This window comes from Drosophila subpulchrella, chromosome X (genome assembly GCF_014743375.2).
Source record: "Drosophila subpulchrella strain 33 F10 #4 breed RU33 chromosome X, RU_Dsub_v1.1 Primary Assembly, whole genome shotgun sequence".
NCBI lineage: Eukaryota > Metazoa > Arthropoda > Insecta > Diptera > Drosophilidae > Drosophila > Drosophila subpulchrella.
The window spans coordinates 13,870,288-13,895,839 of NC_050613.1; the positions used below are offsets into that span (position 1 = coordinate 13,870,288).

At 37.9% G+C, this 25,552-nt stretch overlaps 1 protein-coding gene across 1 annotated transcript; it reads right to left on the reverse strand.

The window, feature by feature from the left end:
• Positions 1 to 1,222: 1,222 nt before the first annotated feature.
• LOC119557496 (protein white) lies at positions 1,223 to 9,948 on the reverse strand. Its single transcript, XM_037870267.1, has 6 exons — positions 9,725 to 9,948; positions 5,031 to 5,304; positions 3,853 to 4,507; positions 3,005 to 3,320; positions 2,525 to 2,656; positions 1,223 to 1,968 (listed from the first exon to the last, which is right to left on the reverse strand). The coding sequence occupies exons 1-6, from the start codon at positions 9,794 to 9,796 to the stop codon at positions 1,354 to 1,356; spliced, it is 2,064 nt and encodes a 687-aa protein (XP_037726195.1). The 5' UTR covers positions 9,797 to 9,948; the 3' UTR covers positions 1,223 to 1,353.
• Positions 9,949 to 25,552: the final 15,604 nt, after the last annotated feature.

A 25,552-nucleotide genomic window follows, 5' to 3' on the forward strand; every position in this document is an offset into this window, starting at 1 on the left:
CAGACACAGGCGGCAGAGAGCCAACGTGTGGGAGAGCGGCAAGCGAGAGAGGCCACGAACTAGTTCCGCAGAAGTCACAGGCATATTCAACAATAATTGGGTGTTGATGATCAAATTGATTAAAAAACAAATTAAAATCTTGCCATTTTTTATTGTTAAAATAAAGTCCAAAAAAGTTTAAAAAAATTAATTTAAATTACTAATGCATTTTAGTTAAAAATTATACCAAGAAATATATGTAAACAAAAAAAAACAATAACATAATCTATAGATCAACATATTTTATATTTACATGTTTCTCTTTTTTATCCGGAAAGAAACCAGAATTATAAATTCAATTCAAGGGGCAAATATTAGGAATCTTAAACTTCATATATGAGTTTCAAAAAAATATTAAAATCAATGCTTATAAATAGTCCATTTGTTGCACTCACCTGATTTAAAATAAATACCAAAAAATGAATACCTCAATAAAACATAAACAATTTAAATAAACCAATTCATCTTGCGATCAAATGAACCACTTGGGACTAATCACGCGAACTGAATCGTACGGAACGAAAGAGCGCCGCTCCAAGGTCGGCGAACAAACGAAAGTCGGTGGGAGAGGAGAGCGAGAGCTAGAGAGAGCTCGTACGAAACGTGGTGTGGTGAAGGTGAGCGGTGGGTGGTGGGTTAGCGGAGCCAAGGTGAACTTCGTGCGTGTGGGTGACCACGAAGCGCGCGCAATTTGAAAAGTTTGTATTTTTCCAAGTGTTTGGTGTGAAATCTGCTTTGTTTTTGAAGTAAGTATACTGGATTTGGAAGTGAGGGGAGTCGAAGTAAATCCTTCGGTTTAAAAATTCAATTTTTAGGGTTACACTCGAAAAGCAAGAAACCAAATTAGTAAACCCTTAAATTTATAATTCTAATTCGGATTTTAAGAGGATTAACCCCCGAACTTTTGATGGTTTTGTCTCTTACCATAAAATGTCTATCCGAATTTGTAAGTTATGTCTGATCTGATTTGCTCTTCGGAAACCATTAAATATTGGGTCATAACTTTGACCAACGTTAAAAGTAAAATTTGTAATGGAGATTTTAAGCCATAAAACTTGAAAAAATTTACTAAAATCAACACAAAATTGAAATTTTCTAGTACTAACCCCGTTTATTAGAACTTTTTAATGAAATAAAAAATATTTAAAATTCAAGAACCCCACAAAGATGAAAAAACCCGGTCTTATAAGTCATATCTTGTTTTTATTGACACAAACTGAATTACAATGGCTTTTGTGGGCGGCAATAAACAATAAACACGATAGTAATAATGGTTTTAAAAAAAAAGATGAATTAACTAGGGAGCTATGGGGACTACTCCTTGCGCCTGGCCCGAAGTCGTAGAGCCAGATAGGCGAATACCCGGAAGCTCACGATGAGGATGGCCAGACCGACGTAATCCAGCGGCAGATCGGCGGCGGAGAAGTTGAGTGTCTCCAGGATGACCTTGCCGGAACTGGGGCACGTGGTGTTCGACGAGGTGCACGTGATCTCGCCGGGCTCCACGTCCGCCCACTGGTTGATAAGGAGGCCCTCGTTGGCGTACCGGAACCATGAGAGATACGACAGCCATTTGAGGTATACCGGCACCGATCCCGAGTTCAAAAAGAAGCCGCCGAACAGCAGGAAGGGTATTATGACCGGCGGACCCACGGACAGGGCCATCGACGTCGATGAGCTGGCGCAGGATATCAGGTATCCAAAGGAAGTGGATACATTGGCCACCAGGGTGACCAGTGCCAGGCAGTTGAGGAAGTGCAGCACTCCGGCCCGCAGGCCAATCATCGGATAGGCAATCGCCGTAAAGACCAAAGGCACGGTGAGAAATAGCGGCAGTTCGGCAATGGTCTTGCCCAGAAAGTAGGTGTCACATCGATAGAGTCGACTCCGGGCCTCCCTCATAAAAACTGGCAGCTCTGAGGTGAACACCTAAGCCAAAATCGAGGTAAGATCAATAAATATAAGTCGAATATTACGAGAGTCCGGAAAAAGAGGTTAGCTTAGCTTACCTTGGGCGTATTAAGTATTTAGTTTAAATAATTAATATACTAATAGTTTAAGTATTTAGTTTAAATAATTAATATAATAATAGTTTAAAATTCATGATAAATATTTGTTAAAAGAAAATTAAAGAATTTCACAATTGGCCACGTCATCGATCGTGGTAATTAGGTATTCTTATAATTCCCAATTAGTTCTAGCTAAAAATTCATGACCTTTGATCTATGTCAGTCGATAAATCAGTTGACCGTCAGATTCCGAAGATGATCTACAAGTTCCAACGATATTATGTCTGTGCATGTGGAGTTCTTACGCGATATAATTGTAAGCTGCCCTACATGACACTTATGGTTCTTGAGGTATGTACCCTATTCAGGTGTTAACTAATGAAAATAAAATTGTTTAATACGCCATAAGGTAAGCTAAGTATTATATAATAAGTTTATAATAATATGATACTCAATACAGATATACCAAAACTCACATTAATCGTGGCAAAGACATTTTGGAAGGTCATGTTGGTCAGGAAGAGGAAGATGGCTCCGTTGATATTCATCACGCCCACTTGCGTTAATTGTTGGCCCAAAAAGATGAGGCCAATCAAGATGGCAACCATCTGGAAATCAAAGTATTACTTGTATCTTATTAATTCTTGTATTTAAACTAGTTTTGTGTGTTTAGCAAAATGTATTTTATTAAAGCCATTACAAATTTCAAGTCATCTACTTGTTGAAAAACGGTAAACAAAACGAAGTATTAAATTGCTTAGACTTGAAAATAATACTTACAAATAAAATAAATGTGAAATAAATAAAAATAAGTGTATTTTTGAGATTTGTTCTTAAATTTTGTGTACCTACTTAAGTATGTATAAGAGAAAAGGTCTGGCAAGTGTAGCTACTTTAAAAGGATTAGTTTGCTAGGGTATTTTGATATTTCATTTGTTTCCCCTGGAACCACTCACCGTTGTCTGGATGAGTCGAACTTTGACCAGGAGTGGTTCCTTGAGCACCGACAGCCAGGATCGCCACAGGACAGCCCGGAATTGCATGAACCAGGTGGCCTTGTAGGTGTAGCCATTCTCTGGCTGTTCCAGTGGCTTCTCCAAGTTTTTGGTGGCCAACAACTGTTCCATATCCCGGGCTATTTTGCTAATGGCAAAATTGTCGCAGATCTTCGCAATACGATCCCGGGACTCGATCTCCCGACCAGGCACTACGGCCAGGACCTGCACGTAAAAGTCAGCCGGATTGTAGTTTGTGGGACACTGGGCTCCCACGCTGCAAATTATTTAAAAAATATATATTTCAGCATTTAAGAAGCCGTTTAATAAATTAATATACATTATTAAGGAGGCATTCTTAGTTATGTGAACATCAATTGTGTTACTTCAAATTAAAAAACAATTTTATGTTGCCAAGAAATATTTCGAAAACTATTTTTTTAGCATTTAACAATCCATTTAGAAACAGCATTAGGCCATCGAAAAGAATAAAAAATATATTTTTGTATTTTTTAATTAGTTATAAGCAATCCTAAGTTGTCAAGAAATGTAAGTACAACAAGGCAATTAATTTAAAATGGTCTTTAACAATAAATTTAGTCAGTTAAAGTTAAATAATTTTCATAAGAATCAAAAAAGCCATAATTAAAGAATTGGGAACATAGTCAAATGTTTTATTATTAAGCCAGTTATTTTAACAAGTTAAAAATTATGGGATTTTACTATCAGTTTTAGAGAACAATATTAGAATAAATATTTTTATAGAATAGTTTTTTTGAGTAATGGACCCTTAAATAGACCGTACTCACTATGAGAAAAAGTCGACGGCTTCGCTGGGAGTGCCCAGAAAGGCGACCCTGCCCTCGGCCATCAGCAGGATCTTGTCGAAGAGCTCGAAGAGTTCGGAGGATGGCTGGTGGATGGTCAGGATGACGGTCTTGCCCTTCTGCGACAGCTTCTTCAGCACCTGGACGACGCTGTGGGCGGTGAAGGAGTCCAGTCCGGAGGTGGGCTCATCGCAGATGAGGAGCGGTGGATCGGTCAGGGCCTCCGAGGCGAAGGCCAGTCGCTTCCTCTCTCCGCCCGAAAGACCTTTCACCCTGCCCGGCACTCCGATAATCGTGTGCTGGCACTTGCTGAGCGACAGCTCCTGGATGACCTGGTCCACTCGGGCCACCCGCTGTCGATAGGTCAAGTGCCGTGGCATCCGCACCATGGCCTGGAAGATCAGGTGCTCCCTGGCCGTCAGCGAGCCGATGAAGAGGTCGTCCTGCTGGACGTAGGCGCATCTGGCCTGCATCTCCTTGGCGTCCACCGGCTGGCCGTTGAGGAGTCGCACCCCGGACGGCGACACCTGGATGCCCTGCGGCGATCGGAAGGCCAGGGCATTCAGCAGGGTCGTCTTCCCGGCCCCGGAACTGCCCATCACGGCCAGCAACTCACCCGGATAGGCCACGCCGCAAACTGCAAATCATTTTTGGCACAGAAAAATTAGAAATACCTCTTAATTTACTAAATAATATTCCCTAAACAATAAATTAATATTTTTCTGTATTTCATATTGTTATTTAAGTTGTAAGTCGTTATGAAAAAATGACCAAAACCATTTTAAAACTAGCTTAAGAACAAAATGGAATATAGTATATCAGAAGCTATTATTATAATTTCAGTATTAAATCACAAGAAACCTTTTAAATGTTGTATTCAGCATCTTAAATTATGGTTTAATATAATATTAATTCATTAGAGTATTATTCATTAAATAAAAAATAATTCCGATTTAAAAACAGTAAAACAATGGATTAAAATATATTTAATAAATTAATTTATCGATTCCGATAAAAAAGTTTTTTAATACATTTAAATAAATGTATTTACGATTTTGATTAGTTGAATTATTACATACACTTAAGCGCATTGTTTAACTGGTTTTACATATTTTTCCAGTTCTAAGAAATAATAATTTTGCTTATGGCAATTAGCTCACCGTTCTTGAGGAGATGTTTCCTGGGCGCCGGGATGTGTCGCTCGTTGCAGAAGAGCCCGCGTGTCCGGTTGACCAGCTGCCGCCATCCGGATCCCGGCTGATTGACCGCCCCAAAAATGTCCAGGTTGTGCCAGGCGTAGGTGAGGTTCTCCGCCAGCTGGCCACTTCCCGATCCGGAGTCCTCCGGCGGACTGGGCGGTCGCAGAGTGCCGTAGTTCTTGGCCTGCCCAAAGCCCTGGTTGATGCAGCTCTGCGAAGCCCCTCCACTGTCACCCTATAAAAACAGAATCCGAAATAAATCAAAATTAAATAGAAATAAAAATGATATGAAATAAATAATATATATAAGTTTAAAAATAGCATGAAGTCAATAAATGGAAAAAACCAATGGCACGGTAATTCTTAAAAATTATATGATGTTGTACTACAGTATTAAAATGTATTAAAAAAGTACTGCGCACAATATTATAATCACCTGATTATCATTATTTTTTGATAATGAGTTCTATTTTTAAACAAAGGTATATTTCTAATTCTTCAACCAATTTCTGAATTTTTTGTAAGGGGAACGAGACGGTTCGGACATCGATATTCTATAGCTCCCATAGGAATGATCAAAAATAATGTTTAAAAGGTGTAAGAAATGATAGCTTTGGTGTATTTTGACATGATAACTTTTACTCTTCCAAATATTTTTATTTTCAATATTTCAGAGCTTCGAATAAAACTTAAAAAAAAAATCGAACGACCATATCATATATGTACATAGCTGCCTAACCCACTGTTTTGATCACTTAAGAAACATTTATTTTTGACCAAGTTACGCTTTTTTTAAACCTTTTTTTTTTCAAAAATTAAAAATCCATATTAAAATGAAATAAAACATTGCATATTTAAAAGCTATGTAATAAATATACTATAAAATAAAATAAAATAATTTTTCTAGTGTATTTTGTAAAGGTTGCAAGCTAAAAACTTTTCAATTTCACGGCGTTCGTCCATAAAAATGATGGCGTCTGTGCATAAATCTTGGCTGGGCTGGGCTAATCCCTGCCCTCGCCACCCCTGTTTTTGGGCCTTAACCCCCCCCCCCCCCACTCAGTTTTCCAAAGGCGCCCATCTGTTTAATAAAAATGCCCAAGTACCGAGTTTTCCAAGTTTCCCGAAAGAGTCGATGGTGATGGCAAGGCCTATTTAAAATGTGGAAATTAGGCCGGTTGGCTGACGGCCTTGAAAGTGGGCGGGGCGGGGTGCGGGGGGCTGGGTTACGGGATGTAGGGCGTAGCGCGGTGGGAGTGGCAAGGATCCACCATGTTGCCACTTCATAAGACAATTGCGAGTGTAAATCGCCGGCATCTTTGGCTTTCGTTTGGAGACTTTAAGACCAGTCAGCTTTGTTTTTATTAAATATAAAACTTTAAGGATACTTGGCCATATAAATGGAATTTTTTTTCTCTATAAATGAGTGGAATGAGTAGTTCGGCCATGAATATTTACTTGCCAAAAGTTTTGGGCGAATTGAGTCCATCCACTCGATTTATATACTTTCAAAGGGGATTTTCCATACGAGTGCTTGTGAATGAATAGCTGATTAACTATTGTATTTGAAATAATAAATTCAAGGCTTTTCTAGGGGAAGTATCCTTTAAAGCAACAGACATGAATAACAAAATGGTTGAACATGGTTTTAAGTAAGTTAAGAACATAAATGTCCATGTAAAAATTTACCAAAAATAAATACGGTGATGCTGATTTCTGGTTTTCAAAGTAATTCCTAAAAATATAGATATAATAATGTATAAACACAATTTTGCTTAGAGGCGCTTTATAGGAATATTTTTTCAGATTATTTATTTTGTTTTCATACTTTAAGCACTTGATAAATCAAATTTATTTTTAAAACTATAGTTAGGGAGATTTTAGCATTATTTATGTATTGTTGAAGCGATTGCCAAACGCACTGAGCTGTCAGTTTTCGCCCAGGTGGGGCTTCCCTTTTGAGATGGCGGTAACCCAAGACGTTTGCGGTATGGTCAAATCAAACCCCCCCCCCCCACATTTCCGCCCCCACACCACTTCCGCTGCCCCGCATATTTTCATTTTCATAAACAATTTTCTGTTTTCCATTTGTGGGGTTTCATGCCATCGCGTTGGCCTGGGGCTAAGCATAAATAACAGGGATCCACTAATTGGCGTCCAGGCAAAAAAAAATGGAAAACAAGACAAAATGATGCCCACAATATGAAAAACATTTTATCCACCGCTGCTCTCATAATAATTTGTATAAATAATCATGAAAAATTAGGCAAAAAATGCAAGCAAATGATAAAGGCAAAATCCAAAGGAGGAGGGCCAAATAAAAAGCTGACATTCAATAAAAGCCGGCAAAAATGTAAAGAAGTAATGTCCACCTTGCACTCAGCGCCTCACTACAGTTAAGCCCGTAAAAAAGAATTTTCTTAGAGTCCTTCGAAATTATAAAACATTTTCTTTCTGTCACGAAATATTTTATACTATTTTCCCTAAAAACATGTTAGAATATGATGTAATTGTAAAATAATTGCAGTAAGTTAAACAAATAAATACTTAGATTTAAATATTTCACTAAAAGTAAAATTTGTGCAATATAAATATAAAATTGAGTAATAAATACATTTAAACTCGAAGTAAAAATATTTATTTAAAAAAAGCTTCTAATATATTGTATAATTTGTGTTCTTCTTTTTTCTTGATCTGCACATGACTTCTTATAAATTGAAGGGATATTTTAGCAAATAATATTCAAAGCTTACATAAGTGATACAAAATTCCTATTAAATATTAAAACAATTGTAGTTTTAAAGTTTTGAAAATCGTTTCTAACGAGTCTTCTCTGCTAATCTTCTGCTGCGATGCCTTGGCAGCTTATTTTTCTAGGTACTCAGTGTCCAGTTTTTGGGGCTGACTTTTACCAGAAAAAAAAAACCAAAATTGGTTGACGTCGCGAGAGGTAGACGCGAAAAAATGTAATATCCGTTTTCAGGCACTCCTCGAGCAGAGCAGGACGGCTAGATGGTGGGGGAAAGAGATAGAGGGAGAGAGAGGAGTCTCAGACCTGGCAAAATTGTTTTCACAACAAATGAGGCCGAAAAATGTTATTAAAAAGTTTTCCTTTCTTTCTGTTTTCACCGTCCCTTTCCCACTGGGTTTTCTTATCATTCTGTCTCTGGTTTATTCTCCAGCTTTTCTTTATTTTCTTTTATATATATTTTTTGGGAATAAGTCGCGTAAGATGCTACATTTCATATTTATTTAATTTTTTCGCTTACTTTTTACTTTGCGTGCTATTTTAGAATTACTTACAAAACAGGGAGGCAATTCGGGCCGCCAGATGGCGCTGCGCGGGAACGACGAGTACCCGCCGCCTTTTTGATGAACTTGACAAATTGAAATGACTGAATGAAGAAGCGACTCAATTTGTTGTATTACCCCCCCTTTTGTCGAGTGTGCGAATGGCTAATGAGTGCACTCAAAAGTCATTCACTTTGATGCGAACAAAATACTGAAGGAGGCATAATTATTCCGCGGAAATGTTCACGACCACTCGATAAATAAACTTAAGATTTATAAGAACAGTTCTTAGACATTAAGTATAATACCTAAATTTAATGAAATTTAATCTTCATTTAGAAATTCAATGACAATTAAATATGAAACTCAAATTCTTATTACTTCGTCAGCTTCAATGTATTTGTTCCTTGAATGATAAAAAATTTCCTATCTCCTGTTGAACTTTTTGAGACTTTTCAAAGTTGTTAAAAAGAGCCCCAGGCGAAGACATACCCTACTCACTTATTTGCTTGTTATACAAGCCGAGGTGCCAAGAATTTGATGCAAGATACAGATATACCGAGATATCACTTGCTGAACCCAAAGCATTCGTCTAGTCAAATAATGACCCAGATAAGACCAGATTGTACATTTCAGACCAGCGAGACGTGCAAATAGCGAGGTCTTAAGATCATGTAGGAGATGCAGATAGGCAAACAGAAACAGATACTACGGATACAGTATCTTGTGTCTCGAATCCAGTTATAGACACCCAGTAATGTTGTTGGCCAACTTAAGCTGATAATCCAAACCGCCTATCCACTTGCTATGCATCACTACATGTAAGCTACTATTTACATCTACTTTGGATATATATTCATATAGCAAGAATATTTGTGGGGAACTATTTCAAATCTTTCTTTGCTCTTTAAAAGTCTAAGGAGAACATATAGAACAATCTGCATTTACTAAAAATACTTTGGACAGCGCTTATCATAATATAATACAGCTGTGTTCAAAATAAATAAGTAAGAAAACCAAATAAATTAAAAAGGTTTTAATAATAATTAATGTAGTTTTTGTAAGGAAAAGAAAAAAATATTTAATAATATATAAAATCCTTACAATTAAAAAATGACTACTTAAAGCTAAGTTAAATCTTCCTATTCTAAGAGATTTTTAAAAATATTATTGAAATTATTTTAAATGTTTTTTTTAGCATGCGGAAACTGGAAATATTTGGATCACAGCTAAAAGTATTTATTCTTTTAGGTTGTATTTCCTTGCGCAATTGCGGTTTTGAACTTTTGTGGGCCGCCGTTCTCACGCTGCCGACTATTGGATGTTGCAATCGCAGTTCCTAAAGATCTACGGATACTACTCACATTGTTCAGATGCTCGGCGGATGGGTGTTTGCTGCCGCCGCGGATTAATAGCTCCTGATCCTCTTGGCCCATCGCAGGGATTTTCTGGTCTATCCCCTGCTTTCCCACCCAAAAACAATCACTCAAAAAAAAAAACAGTAAGTAAGAGAAACAAGAATTGTTTGGGCACTGCAATTCGTGTTTAATTGATGGAGTAAACCGCCTGGAGCTTCGTCACGAAACCGCTGACAAAATGCAACTGAAGGCGGACGTTGACGCTAGGTAATGCGACAACAGAGGCGAAAGAGATAGAAGATCTGGCGGCGAAAGAGACGGCAACATGCCGGTGCTAACGAGACGGAGGCGACCGACGTTGACTTTGAGTGGAATTACGCTTCGAGTGAGAGATAATCGGAGGAACCCCATGGGACTGGTACTCCAAATACCCTTGGGACTTTCAAAATTATACCTAATATATTGTGAATAAGTAAAAAGGAGGTAAAATATAAATGTTATAAAAATATATAAGTCAATATTTAGAACGAAATAGAATCCAATTTAATATAAATGAATTTCCTAGCTTTAAAATTTAGGTCTATAAATGGTTTGTTCTAAGGTCAGAAAACTATTTATTTTTGTTTTATAACAGTTAGCCTTTAAAATTTAATTAGTAAGGATGTTAAATATTATGATTCATGAAAAACTCGACCACCTTCCGGCATAGAATCCAATTTAACATAATTGAATTTCTTAACTTTAAAATTAAGTTATATAAATGGTTTATTATAAGGTCAAAAAACAATTTGATTTTATAACAACAGTTAGCTTTAAAAATAAAATTAGTAAGGATATTAAATATTATGATACATGAAAAACTCGACCACTTTCCGGTGTTATGATAATAGAATCCAATATAATAAAAATGAATTTCTTGCATTTAAAGTTAAGGTCTCTAAATGGTTTATAACAAGGTCAACAAACTATATATTTTTATTTAATAACAGTAATTTTCTTTAAAATAAATTAATATTGATGTTAAATATTATGATACATGAAAAACTCGACCACCTTTCCGGTATTACGATAATGCCCCACCTGAAAAGCTGAGTGCCTCTATTTGAATGCTGATTAGGCAGAGAGGGAAAGGCGCCTTCTTATCGTGAATAAGAGAAGTCATGTTAATCCGCCTGTTGTCGTCCCATTTCGTGGGCTTGCACTGTACTTTGCATGCATGATTTATCAAACGACCGGCGACTGTTGATGATGCGAACTCCGGCCCCGTTTCCCGTACTCCCAGCTCCGTACTTTGGACGCCCTGCTCGTTGTCGTCATCGTTAGCACCTCATCTCAGGTCCCGGGCACCCGCCATCAGCTGTCCGGACATTATCAATCTTCATCATCGGGCCAGTTGGCCCAGGATATGGATCCGGACACGGACGGCCTTTCCGGGGCTGTCAATATCGTTTTCACGGCCGATGGGGTAACAGGTTAACAGCAGCTCCCGAGTTTCCGAGAATTAATTTGCTAACGACGATTAAGTGAATTACAAATGAATATGCTTTTGCTTGACAGTTTATTGAGCTTATTTTTATTTTATCCCTTAATTTATGTGGCATATAAAGATGCCTTGAATTTTGGTTCAGTAAAATGAACATGATTTGTACAAAATGCATATGATTTGTAATTGTATTTTGTATATTGTTAAATTGTTCTAACGTTTTTATTCAGCTGCTATAGGTAATTTGAATAACAAAAATATTGAATGATTTCATGATCTTTAAACAAGAGTTATACTATTTTTATTTCCGAATAGTACATGCCTTTGTTACCTGAAATTTGGATTTAAATGAAATTCTGTACAGAAAAATTTATATTAAATAACTAAACACTTAACTTAAATTGTTATTTCTTTATCCTAAAATTCAAATTTAATTTATTGATGTTATAAATTATTAATATATTGACAAACATAATTATTTCCAAAAATCGTACATTGCTTATTTTAAACACTAAAATACTTATTAAAATACATCAACCTTACGTATCACTGTACCATAACTAAAGTCTTTACTGTTTCTGAAAAAAGAATGCATTTTCCCTCACAGAAGCTCTTTTACATCGAAATAATCAATTTTTCTAGTCCATTCAACAAAGTACCCCGTGTGTTCGATCTGTGAGGGATTGCGTTTGTGAAGCGATCTTCAGCCAGACAACAAAGAAGCGGCAATGTCCCACTCATTTTCGCCTACTAACTGAGTTTTTCGCTCAGTGGCACTTCTGGGGCTTCCTCGATAGGGTTTGAGTTGAGCTTAAAGCGGGTTCGGCCCATCCTAAACTTCGTGGTCGTGTGTGTTCGCCATCATTCACTTCACTCAAAGGCTATAAACTTTTTCTGCACTTAACAATTTATTGTCACTCGGTTGTCGCAGCAGCAAAAGAGCTAAAAAAAACAGTAATACATAAAAAAAGGGCTCAAAGCCGATTATACAATGCTCTTTAAGTATTCAGAAATTAATTGATTTGCCGTTTTTTTTGCGCTTTAAATCAAAAATAACGTTAATTACATGAATACAAATTGGGTTTATTTTTTTACAGTTGCCTTAACTTAATTTTCTTATTAGCCTTGTAATCGAAAAATATGTTTTAATCAAAGGTAATTGAGTTTTGTTTGATATTACTAAAATGTATTAATTGCTTAAAGCAGTTCTTTGAAAAAATGTTGGTAACTAAATATTTAATTTGACTTATTATTCCATGTTACAATGGTTAATGTATTTTAAAAAACTGTAAATTATTTCTGTTTTCTTATTTTGTTAAAGGTTGTAAAGCTTCATTCAACATTAACATTGGATGTGTAAGCTGAAATATCAGGTTTTGGCAATTTTTGAAGTAATTTGGATACTTTAAAATATAAATCTATTGACATTATATAGACCCTGGAAAAAAAGCGAACGAGAAGTAACTTGAGCTGAAGTGTAGAAAGTTTTTCTCAAACACGCTTTTACACTCTCTCCTGGACTCGCACACATACTTATCTATCTACATAGGTAAATCACTGGGCATTGACACGGGAAGTCGGGCACGAGGGGGTTAAGGGGGTCTAGGTTGACTTAACCCCCGGATTTTGTGATCTTCCTGCCTCTGTACGTTTAACCCATGCAAATTATTGACGCGGACAGCGGGCTCAATAAATCTGTGTGTGTGTATGTATAAGTGGAGAAACTTTTCCTAGCTGTACGCTAATCAGACAGCTTTCTAGTTCATTGCTTTAGACCCCCTTATCCCCAGACCCAGCCACGCCCCCCTCTATAAGCCCCCGCCCACTTTCATCTCAGACCCTCAGTTGGCTGTAATTGCAAAGTAAATCAGCGCTGCCATTTGCCATGCCCAAAAAGTATGCTCCATGGAAAAAGTGGCTACTGAGAAGTGTGGGGGGGGGTACTTTTCAGTTGGGGAAAAGGGGTTTTCCGAGTTGTTTGGGCCAAAGGTTTTTCCAGAGCCATTCTGCCGCACCGAGGATAATGTAAGAGGGCCGTTGCCAAAGTTTGGGTAACTTTTAAAGAGAGGAATGTGTTATGGGTTCGGGTCACATAGTTAGTTAGTCCCACAACTTCAAGCCAAATGACGGCGAAGCCATGGAGTTAAACGTTTGTCAGCCATCGAGGCAAGAGATTTATGGGGAAATGCCAAGAAAAATGTGAGGGAAAAGTTTTCAAGATTCTCCAAGGTTTTCACTGGATTTAAATTAGCCGAGATCTGCTGTGAAAAAAGTTGGACACGATTGGTTAAGACTGATTTAGATATCCAAAAGCATGCTATTGGTTGTTTATTTGCATTCAATAGCGGTGATTTCCAGACGAGGAAACTTTATTAAAAGGAATGCAAAATCTTATGTTGGCTTAAAGTAACCCCTTTTAACCCTCTGTTTCCCCCCATTTATGGGTAAATAAAATTCTACGAGCTCCTTGGTCCATATTTTTTGTTCGCCCACCCTCATTTTATTTTGCACCCACTTCGCTTTTATGTGTCATCAATTCGAGTTCCTTTTGCCAACTGCCGATGAATTTGTTTATGCAAAGGACCGACTTCCCTGTCAGATCCAATTTCGACTTCATGGCAATCACTTCAATCTTCGCCTAGTTGGTCGTCCTGCAATAAATGCGAAAGACAGTCGGGCAAATATTTAGATGCATGTATATATTCCCTTTTACGTGCCCTAACTGGGGGTGTTTTAAATTTTAAAAAAAGAAAATATTTTATAAAGTATAGAACAGTTCCTTATAAAATGATTACAATTTTTTGAAATTAAATGTATATACTTAATATATATTTAAATTCCAATTCACTTTATAAAATGAATTGTCATTTATGTTTACATAATATATATTTATATTAGGACAGAAAATGTTCTGTAAACCCTAAGTCAATAACCTCAAAATATAATTTAAATTGAATTAAAAATGGTTATGCTCTCAAATTATAAAAACTATGATCCAGTTGAGTTATAGCTTTTAATTTTATTGTTTAAAATTGTTTTTTGAAGTGGAAATATATATATATTTTTAGCTTGAGGGCATTTGAAATCAGCATCATTTTTTTCGCATCTTGTTTTCGATTTCGCTGCCGTTTTCTATTAGAGAACATCAAGCAAATGCTCAGCAGTGCGATAAGGCAGTGTCAGTTTGTTGGATGTGAAAAGTGGACGGGGTGGTTTTTTTTAGGCTGGGCGGTGGGCTGAAAAGGGGGCGTGGCCGGGGCCGGGAGTTATAGACGAGGCCTATGGCGAGCGGAAGTCGCCGTTCGCTTACAGCACGCGCGCGTCTCATAAAAACGTATCAAAACATCCGCTGGGAGTCATAAAAATTTTGCACTCTGACTTCGCTTTTCCTCGCCTTTCCTCGCCCTTCCCAGCCACTCCCCACATTTTCCGCCCCTTGATTTTCCCAGCGATGCAGTTGCCTTCTCCATATCCGTGTGGGACTACCCGGCGTATGTGTAATCTAATAAAATTTGCTGTTTATGTGGCAACAGGCTCTGCTGTTTCTCTCTCTAGCTAACTAGCTTCTTCCAAGTGGCTTTTCCCGCCTTTCCTGCGCTTTTCCCCATGTTTTTCTTTTACTTTTTTTATGCTCATCTGTGCAACAGTTGCGCTGCTTTATGGCACAATGGCTGAGGAGTCAGGAATGCGAGTTAACTGCCAGTTGTTTGTTGCAGTGTATGTGTGCGACGGAAAAGGACGAGAAAATTGAAATGGGGCAAAAGTTTAAGTCTTCGGAAATTTCCCCATTGTTCTTAGGCTGTTGCAAACATTTCGAGAGCATATATACCCGGGTTATAGGATTTAATATTGGTTAAAACTATCCTGAGCTCTAAAAATTAACTCAAGTAATTAAAGTTAAGAACAAGAGACTTGCCACTCATTCAATATTTAGTTTAATTTTTGTTATTGACATTAATATTAATAAACTAAAATATTATTTTAAGTAAGTGCTCCACTTAATTTTTTAAGATATCTATTTTTCATAATTTTTTAGCAACAACTAAGATAAGGATATATAACATTATATAAGTGCGTTTGTTGAAAAACGTACAATAAGTCGATGTAAAATTTCGACTAAAAGTAACTTAATTAATATGCTTAAAATAAATTCTAAAATATATATTTAAGAGTCTTAAATAATATTAAACCGATTTTCGCAGTGGTCTTTTGGTGCACTTATGGCTGAATATTGGTTTCAAAAAGAAACGAGATGGCAAATCTGTTCTTAAGCGGCTTGTGCCTTAAATGCAATTATCGCATAACAAGCACGCAGCTAAAAAAATAAAATTGAAATCGGTTATGGGAGCATACACATAAATACATAAATATGCATATTTGTCCATGGTTTATGCTTATCGCAAAATTATTTCCAGGCCATGTTTATAGGCGGATATTTAATGGCTGGCCAAAGCCCGCGAAATGATGATAAATTTGCTTGTGGGATTTTTTTATTTTTCTTACAATATAGCCATGCAAAAAAGGTTTTGAAAATATTGATAAAAAATATATAATAGAAAAGCTAGTTGATGGGCACGGAAAATAGCTCTCACCCCGATTACGGATTTCTTTCATTATTTCAACCCATTAATCACAAGAAATCGGAAGACAGCGACACAAAAAAACAAAACAGCAGCCAGTGACATTTGCCGCCTGTTGCAATTTAATTAGATTAAAAATGCATATAATTTATCATAATGTGGAGAAAGGCGGACAGGAAAATGGCCGGGGGCTCATATATATGGCACATGTCACAAGACATGGGCTTTGTCTTTCTGTCTGTCTGTGACACAAACATATAGCGAAATAATTAAGTTGCATTAAAAGAATTACAGGACACAAGCCGAAAAACATAAATACCCGGCGGAGTGGGTAAATATGCATATGAAAGGAGTTTTAACGACAATGAAAATTCGTAGCTAATTAGCAAACTGACAGCACAAAGAGGCGAAAATGTGGGGGTATATGGATGATAAAAGGGGGGGGGGGGGAGGTTGGAAAAGCTCAAGGGGAAAGTGGGGATAACGCATACGCACCGTTAGACAGGCCAATGAATTATGCAAAAATATATAGAGCCAAGGGAGCGAGATCCTTTTGTTATTTAATGTTCACTCTCATTTCCCTTTCTTTTTGCGGGCTTTTCTTTTTCCCTTCATTTTTTTTTTGCGTGCCACAACATTTGACATTTTGTCGGATTTAACAAAAAAAAAAAAAAAAACGTATTACAAAGGCGGTAAAGCCACGTACTAATATGCCATCTAATTTGTTATTCATGTGATTTAAGCGCGTCAAAGAAGATTAATGGCTAAAAAGCGCCTGGCACCAAACTGAAAAGTGGCAAAAAGCCAAAGTAAAGCTCATAATAACAAAAGCCAAGACCGTCTGGGGGGAAAACCCAGGAGGGGTAGTGCGATTGCGGTGTCTAAGGGATAATTTAATAATGCCCAGATTGGTTAACCCACTGCCCCGCCCACTGCCACGCCCACTGGGGCGCTTTAATGCGAAATGAAATTCAATTAGAGCACTTTGTGATTAACCCAAGGAGGGTTTAAAACGTCGACGTGGCTGTTGTGGGCTATCCTGAAAGGTATCCCAATTAGTACAATCTGAGTTTTATTTTAAATATATTTCTTTAATTTTTCGATGATATGGATAGTAGGGATTAGTTTTAAAAAAATAATGTTTAATGTGTCAACAGGTCATTAAAAAAAATGAGTCGAAGGCCACCTTGGTCAGTGCTCGGTAATAAAGTATTAAGTATAACATTGTATGCTAATCTTAATATATTAAATAAATGAATAAATACAAAATAACTTAGATGGAAAAATGTTTCTTATACAAAATCGAGTAGTATATTTAATAAAATGATGAAAGGAACTGAAAAGTATTTTTGAGCTTTCTTATTTAGCACTAATAAATAGCTTAAAGCTAAGATTTATAACTTAAAAAACTGGTATCTTATAATCCCAACCGAAGCTTTTGCAAATTGCATAATAGCCAGTAAAGTTTCCGTTTGTATCCTTAACTTTCACCTTTGATCCTTCTTTTTTTTAATACCAGAGAAATACTTAATTGAGTCGGATGGAAATCTTGCAAATAGTTGTAAAACAATGGGAAAACCAAATATTATAAAGAAACCGGAATTAGTTGAGATGAGGAAGTGCAAGTTTCGTTGTTGATAGTTTGGTGGAAGTTTTCGTGCCGCAGCTATTAGCTTTTGTCTGTTTACAAATGGCCCTCGCAGTGGCTCTTTGATGCGGTCACTCGGGTTTCTGGGGTCCTAAGGTTGGAGAAAAACTTTGCGAGTTCTGCTAACCGCAAATTAAAGTGCACAAAATGCTAAAGTTCCCACTGAAATATTTGCGAGACAGCGACGTAGAATCCCCTAGAAAAATAGCTTTGTTACGATGCCAATGGGGCAAGGGGTCACGGGTCAGGGGTCAGGGGTCAGGGGTTGAGGAAAACTGGCCGAGGGATTTTCTTCTGCGGTTTCCCCCCACCCCTTACCAAGAGCAACAGTTCGAAAAATTGCAGCCGCCTGCAATGGAAAGCCCCCCCCCCATCCCCTTCGTCCAACGGAAGTCTTGAGAAAATGTGCGGTTTCTGAGGTTCCCACTTGAGAAATCTAATTAAACAAATAGCAAAAGCTAAGCTTGGCAGTAAAATCCACACTGCAGCATACTAAAGGATATTAATAATAAGTTTCGGTTGACTGTACACGCAAAACTTGCCAAGCAACCGGAAAGGAAGCCAAAATAATTCCAATCTATGAAAACTTTCGGCATGCGGTCAATAACTTTTGCCAATGGAATTGTACGGTTTTGGGTATTATCATAATATTGAGTTTATATGGCACACCGCAACAGATGGCGAAGTGGTTTTGTAAGAGTCCCCAAAAAGCTGTACGGCAGGGGTGAATTAATGCTCGATTTATGGAGTGTGCAAAATAATTCAAGAACATAGAAAAATAACCCTCCCTATAAAAACCCGAAGGATCTCTCTTAAAGTAGTCTTTAAAATAAAATATTCATATTATATCTTTATTTATTAACTTTACAAATGTTCAGCCTTTTAATCTATTTTGATTTTTGTAAACATTTTTCATAAGGGTTACATTTTTTTACATACAGCTTATGAACAACCTATTTTAAAAGTCTATAGCATTCTTTATCATCCTTTAAAAGAAAGACCGTTCTTATGATAATTTGAAAGAAAATAAAGGACCATTTTGAAAGGTCTAAAAAAATTAAAGCGTGATTCTTCAGTATTTTACATATAGTGTTAAATGAGCTCCCTCCTTAAAAGGAGCCTTCTTAGGTCAACTTAAAAAACTTTCTTTCTGTACAGTCTGGAATTCACTGATTGCAGTTATAAATAGAACCGCGAATTCTTTAGGATTTCTTAATTTAGAGGTTGGCTTTCTTCTGGCTATGCCCATGTACACAGGCTTGCTTCGATTCGACAACAAGATTGCTACATGTACTTGTCTGTAAAAAAAAAGCGAGGAAAATTCAAAATAAAACTCTAGGCTAGGTTACATCAGTGTGCATGTGACACATGTCGCCCCGGGTGTGGGAAAATTCTTGTGGGTAGATGGGGGGTGCTGGTGGTGAGTCCCGAAATTGGCGGAGGGAGTTTTGGTGACAAAGGACAACTGTTGCTGCCGTACCTTTGCCACTTTCACGCTTCTCCCGCTTTTCCCGCTTTCCCGCTTTCCCGCGTCGGCCGGAAATGGCGTCAATGTCAACGTCGACGCCAAAATGCTCCTGTCATATAGATGTCCCTGTTTGGGCGTGCGTGTGTGGGTGCGCCGGCATGTGCGTGTGCGGTTGACAGCAGCACGTTTATGTCTATGGAATGTCCTTGGCTCCAAGTTCGGTCCCCAACACCCCACTCACGTGCTCGTTTACAGTCATTTATCATACAAATATTTTTGCACTCTCATTTTTATAAACTGTATTGTTTCGCACCACCCAAAAACTCAGTGGCACTGAGCGAGTCGACATTTTTATGAAGCTAATTTGATGTTGTCATTCTTCATTTCTCATTTTTGTAGCGCCATTTTCATTTTTACAGCACATGTGTGTGTTGCTGCTTCTGCCAGTAATAAGTCAAGTCGGAGGAGCACGGCAACCGGAACTAGACACTGAGAGAAAAGCACATAAGCACTGCGAATATATATCTTTTAAGCTTTCCTTTCTTCAGCAACGAAATTAGTTTGATTTATTTTGAGGAAGTGACTTAAGTTAGTATACAACTTAACTTAGAGTAAACAATTGAAGATGCTTAAAAATGAAACAGCTACTGCGATATATGAAATAGGTATTTAAAAATTATGGTACTTTTTAATCAAAATGTCTTAAAGAATTAAGAGTTACATATTTTTACAACGCAATATAAAAGTTAATTTATTGGAATTAAAAATTCAATTTTTACCTATCTTAAACACTTAAGATATTTTAAATAAATGAAAAAATTATTTTAAAAAACTTTGGGAATAAAAATTTGTATGTTTTTAATTGAATATATACTTTCTTGAAGTGTATGAAGAACATATGGAAAATGCTGAAATGTGTCCATAAAGCTCCACCTAACGGCCGTGCACTGAAACTTAACGAGGTACGGAGCACAACTTTTAACTGTTTTTCTGTCTCTTAGTATATTAAGTTGGAAAATGCGCTTGGAAAATAAGAGCCCAAATACAACATTATACTGAAAGTGGGTGATATAAAGTAGAGATGAACCTGCAGACTTGATGCAAGTTTTTTGTAAGCTCATGTAATCCCCAAGATTTTCATTCAACAGTATATATTTTAGATATATTTTTTTAAGTTGAATAATAAAGTCTTTGGAAGACAGTTAGAAATGAACGATCGCTTTCAAGGAGTGAATATCTCTTAGTGAAAATAAACAACAAACCCAGTAAAAATATGAAGATTGTTTTTAATTAATCGATTAAGTGCTCGGGGAAATGGCTCACAATTTCCGAGATCTGCCGAGAAATGGAGGATGCTATATCAAAAGGACAAAGGCGGCTTCGGTGAGCCGTCGCTTTTCCGGCCACACCCACCATTTTCGTCGACTTTCCCTTTATGAGGGCATGTCAAAAGGAGCAGCAGCCGATGTGGAATGAGATTAAGGACAACGACAGTGGCAACGGCGGTGGGAAATGCGAGTATAAAAAGGACTTCCTCTTAGACGACGCTTTTAGCTAAATTGCGACAAAAATGGCAGGAAGATTCGGTGGGGGGGCGACAAGGACTAAAATAATAAAAGAACAATGTCGAAAAGAAGTTGGGCACATAAATAAGCTCTCAGTGTCCTGTGTGTGCGTGTGTGTGTGTGATTAGGATAAATGTCCTGTGGCTGAGTAGCTGTGTGTGTGTGTGTGTGTGTGTGTGTGAAAAGGGGGAGGGGTCTGTACCGGAAGCGGATATGCGCTGCAATTGTCATCCAAAGTTGAGCCAAAATGCGTGTCTAGGTGGGCGCCCATCATAATCATTATCCGTCCTCAGCTGTCCTTCACGCTTCCTCTTTCCCCCTCCCCCTCCCCCTCTTTCTTCCCCGAAAACCACCTCATTTTCCACCCACTTTTCCCGCCCACCTGCCACTTTTGCCACCCCCCACCCCAACTCGATTTATTTGCGCATTTGTTTGCCTTTGTCGGCACTCATTTATATCGCAAAACTCACAAGGAAAAACTCTCACATATGCTCCAATTTTTCCATTTTCTTTATTAATAAATGCAGGCAAGTGGGAATAGGGAAAGATAGGAAAAGTTCCCTGGTCAGAAATCATTTATGAATCATTTATTCACTTAGCTACATACATTTTGACATTTAATTCGTTCATAAGGCAGGAAAGCAAATGATTAAAGGTCTTTGCGACTTTTATTTTTAGATGGATTGCGGTTCTAAAGGACTTATGTAAATAATGATATTTATTATCTACCTATTTTTATTATCGTATGTCTAGTGTAATTTTGGTGATATTATTTATATAATCACTATTTATTAGCAGCTGTCATATTTTTATAACTTTTTTTATTTATACAATACAATTTTTTATTTTTCAATTTAACTCAACTGTTTTGTTCTGCTTTTCATTTCCTGCTTATGTGCTTTTCTTGCCCCACTCGTTGGCCTTTTATTTTACCTTGACTTCTGTCCTTAGCGCCTGCTTCCGGTGGATGCCGCTTTCCCTTGCTTTCCCCCTCTACTTTCCCCTCGGCCCTATTTTCCCGCCACCACCCCACTCCCACTTCCCATCCGCTTTTCCAGCTGTCATTCGGCGTATTTCCGCCTGTTCACAGTTAATTGCGGCTCAGCAGTTAATCGTCATTACGGACACATGTGGGACACTCACGCCCCTTGGGAGTTCACCCACCGCCCCCTGGAAAATCGCCGCCCACCAGCCCGACCACACTTAACCCCCCCCCCTGTGCCCAACATACCGCCCACTCCACCCAGTCCGCCCCACAATATCACTTACAGGCTGCTCTGGGATGCCGTTTGTCTGTTTGCGGTTTTGATTGTCACTTGATGTGTTGTGATTATGATGTGTGTGCTCCTATCTGCCACGCCCACTGCGCCCACATCACCCACTAATGTGGTGATTTGTGTAAATTTGCTTGTCGAATGCCCGTCGATTATGTTCGCTCATGTTTGACAGGCGTTATTTTTTTTTTGTTCTCATCTAGCTTAAATCCTAAGTCCTCCCCAACCATCCAGAAGCAAAAAAAAAACTTTCTCGGCGGCATCAAATTTATGCTCTCACCTGCTGCCAAAAGCATAAAACTGAGCCAAAGGTACAAAGAAAATCATAATTTGGAGCGTTTTACTTCTTTGTTTTTAAGCCAAAGTCAAAAGCTGAGGACAGGTGTAGCAGGTGCGTTCAATGCTCTCGACAACTTTTACACTTGCCCCCACACTTGCAAAAGTGGGTTAATATTACATAAGGTTTATGGGCGAACTCAAATTTGTCACCGGATTTTTTGCTAATTTTCATAATTTTATAAAATTTAAAGGAGGATATACTCTTCCGTAAATGGTAAACAATATTGTTGAAAAGTAACTGAATAATATGTATTTAAAGGCTAATCTTTTTAGTCTTCGAGCTAGCTTAGTTGCTCTTTGTATTATATTTAAGTTTGGGAATTTTAAAAAATTAAGATCACGGATCAGTGTGACCCTAGATCCTATGATGCAAAAAAAATCCTAGTGTGACCATGCGTGTACAATTAAGGGATGTTTTTATTTTAGCCATTGAAACAGGGGAAAAGGGAAAAAATTGAGTTCCAGTACAGTGACACTGCAATAAATGCTTCCATGTTGCCTGTCAAACAAAAGCAGTGCAATTGAGCAACTTTTTTTTAGCTTCTTGCAGTTCGTGTTTGCTATCTGTGCCATACATTCCCCCCCCTCTATAACTCTCCTTCTCACTCCCACGCCGGCTGTCTCTTTCATTTCAGGCTTTCCCTGTCTGACAGCTTGCCTGTGCATATTTGAATACCCAACATGGCTCATATTCAACTAATTAGGCGAGTTTTGCAAATACATTTTCATTATTGTAATTCTGCACTAGAGTAAGGGGGCGTGGCATGTTGGAGGGGTGTCCGGAATCAGCAAGAAATGAGTGCGGGAAAAAAATGCAGTAGGCAACATGCTGGCAAAAGTTTCCCATATGCTAGAAAGGGGGGTGAAAAAAAGGGGTAGTGCAAAAGCGGGGTTCTGTGGGGTAACAGACACCGACACATGTAGGCCGAAGCATTTGCATATGCATACGGAACGGAAAATTCCTGGAGGTAAAATGCAAAAAGCTGCAACTGCACAAAACAACAAAAAAACAGTATACTGGCATAAAAAACGTAAAAAAAAGTAGCAAAAAATCCAACTCAAAATAGCAAAAGAGCTCACGTCACAGACAGAGACAGAGGCGTAGTGAAAAAAGGGGAGTAAGGGCACGGGAAGTTGGTGCAAGGGTCTAGTGGTTGGGTTTTTGGGGTTTTGCGGGGCAGACTGCGGTGGTATCGCACTGAAATTGGCCCAGACTGAGAAATTGGTAGGCGAGAATCTGGGAAAAAATAAAGAAACTGGGAAGGAAAGAGTCGGGGCAGAAAAAAAGACTTGGAAAAATCGGAAGAAAGTCTTACACGCAACCAGAGTTGATTGTCATAAGGGGAGACCACAAATTAGCTTGATAAAACTACTGAATAGGAATAGGAAGCAAACCATTTATGGTCGGGCTTAACTTAAAATCCTACGGTATTGATTTTCTTAATTTTAAAACGTTTATTATGTGAACAATAAAAATGCCCTTTCCTTAATATATGTAGTGAATAAAATAATGATTTGGCAAGGAAATATTAACAACTTTTTATTTGGTCTTACAACTCCATAAATTTAAGCAAACTTTATGGCATTTGCCATTAAAAAGTTCACACCTAATGTAAGGTAATAACCTAACCTAATGACCTTCAAACTGAACGAAATGTGACCTTGCTATCTGAAAACTAGAAGCAGTGTGACCTTGCTACCCTAAAATTTAGCTCAATGAAACCTTGTTTGCAAGCAATTTGAAAAAATGTAATTCTGAATAAAAAATCAAAGTGTAACTACATTTTTGAAAAAATAAATTAACCATACACAGCTTAAAATAAAACCAAGCTAGTTATTTAAAAATCGCGACAGTCCTTCTTCTCCAGCATACCTTTAAGGTGATATCTAATCTGCTTGGACTACACATTATCCAGCTGTCCGCCCGGCGTCCTTTATCCTGCGTCCATCGTCCTTTTCCCAGCCCTTTGCGCTCTGCGGCGCCATTGCCTTTTGACTAAGCCCAAAACCATTAACACTTGTTTCTGTCATTTTACATGAAAAGCGGAAGCGCTTTTGTTTCTGTGCAACAAACAAGTTTCCTTGCCACGCTGCCAACTGGCAACTCGCAACTGGCAACTGCCCCTGGCCTAGTCACATTTCCCGCTTTCCCACTTTCCTTTTGCCATTTTCTTTTTTTGACATGGGTATCCGTATCCTAGATTCGCTCTTCGCCGGCTTGCGTCGACCGCCATTCGCTGTACGAGAATTTTCCAGCTCTAGAGCCCCTGAATTTTGGTAAGTGCGTTTGCATTCTACCACCTCGATTCAAGTTCACTTCAAATATTACTAAGTAAATGTTACTTAACTTAAATCACTGACAGCCAAAGTGAGTATATTCTAAAGGTGGGCTTAAGATAACTGCGGCTGATGCTAGCATTTAGTATAAATTAAATGTGGTTATTGAATTTTGATTGTTTAACCAACACATTAATTCATTTCCGCATGTTTGATAATCTTATTTATACAGTTATTATCTATTTTTTAGCATTAATGTATCTAGAAAATGTATTTCAGAAAAAGCCTTTTTCAAACTCTTTCAAAAAGTACCAGTGTGACCCTGGAAACTAGGCATAGTGTGACCTTGCAATTTTAACAAAAGCCATGTGCCAATGCACTCTTTTTAACACCATTTTGTTTTCTTGATTTAATTAATGCTTAAAGACTAGCAAGTTAAATACTTATGTTCACATTACTGGACTGCCCTGTTGGCAGCATGGGAAAGGGTTATGGGCTTGGCATGTCAGCCAACTGGATGAGGGTTCCGGCTCCCAGAGCTCCTCCCTCTCCTGGTCATATTTCTACTCATGGACGCAAACTTTTTGCACAGCCTGTCAACGTCAAGGCGTGGCTCACTGGCCTCCATGGCGGTGACTGTACTTCGCCCCCGGCCCAAAGGTGTTCGAGGAAAAGTTCTTGAGCCTCGTAGACTTGATGTTGGGTCCTCACCAGCTGATGCCCCCGTGATGGATGGGTCTCATGGCATTCAGCATTTTCCAGGACTTTTCACACTCATAGATTATTTGCATGATGTTCAGGCTAACAGCGTTTCAAAAACTTCAACGGCCAGTGATTTTGCTTAAAAGTTAGCCAAAGGGATTATCTCTTTTATGCCTGCCTACGTAAGTAATGTGTATCCATATCCATTTGTAGATTTTTGATCTCTGAGACCAGGTAGATCAATTTAAATAAGGTGCATTAAAATATTTAACAAGTCAATTTCTGAGCAAATTAGTCTACTAGATATCTAATTTTAGCTAGCCATGGTAATAAAGATGTAGCTGCTTTATCAAAGTTCTCAGAATTCCAAGAGTCAGTTAAAGAGCGGTTTAGAGCTAGATAAACAGATTTTTGGTATTTATTGTGAACAGATCTTCCATAAGGTGGTCTTCTTAAGTAAACCATGTTGTACAGGCAAACAAATCTATATATATTATA

Coding starts and splice junctions, on each gene's coding strand:
- LOC119557496 (XM_037870267.1), bottom strand. CDS start 9,796: ATGGGCCAAGAGGATCAGGAGCTATTAATCCGCGGCGGCAGCAAACAC. Junction 4,508..5,030: donor GAAACATCTCCTCAAGAACG/GTGAGCTAATTG, acceptor AATGATTTGCAG/TTTGCGGCGTGGCCTATCCG. Junction 1,969..2,524: donor ATGTCTTTGCCACGATTAAT/GTGAGTTTTGGT, acceptor ATTTTGGCTTAG/GTGTTCACCTCAGAGCTGCC.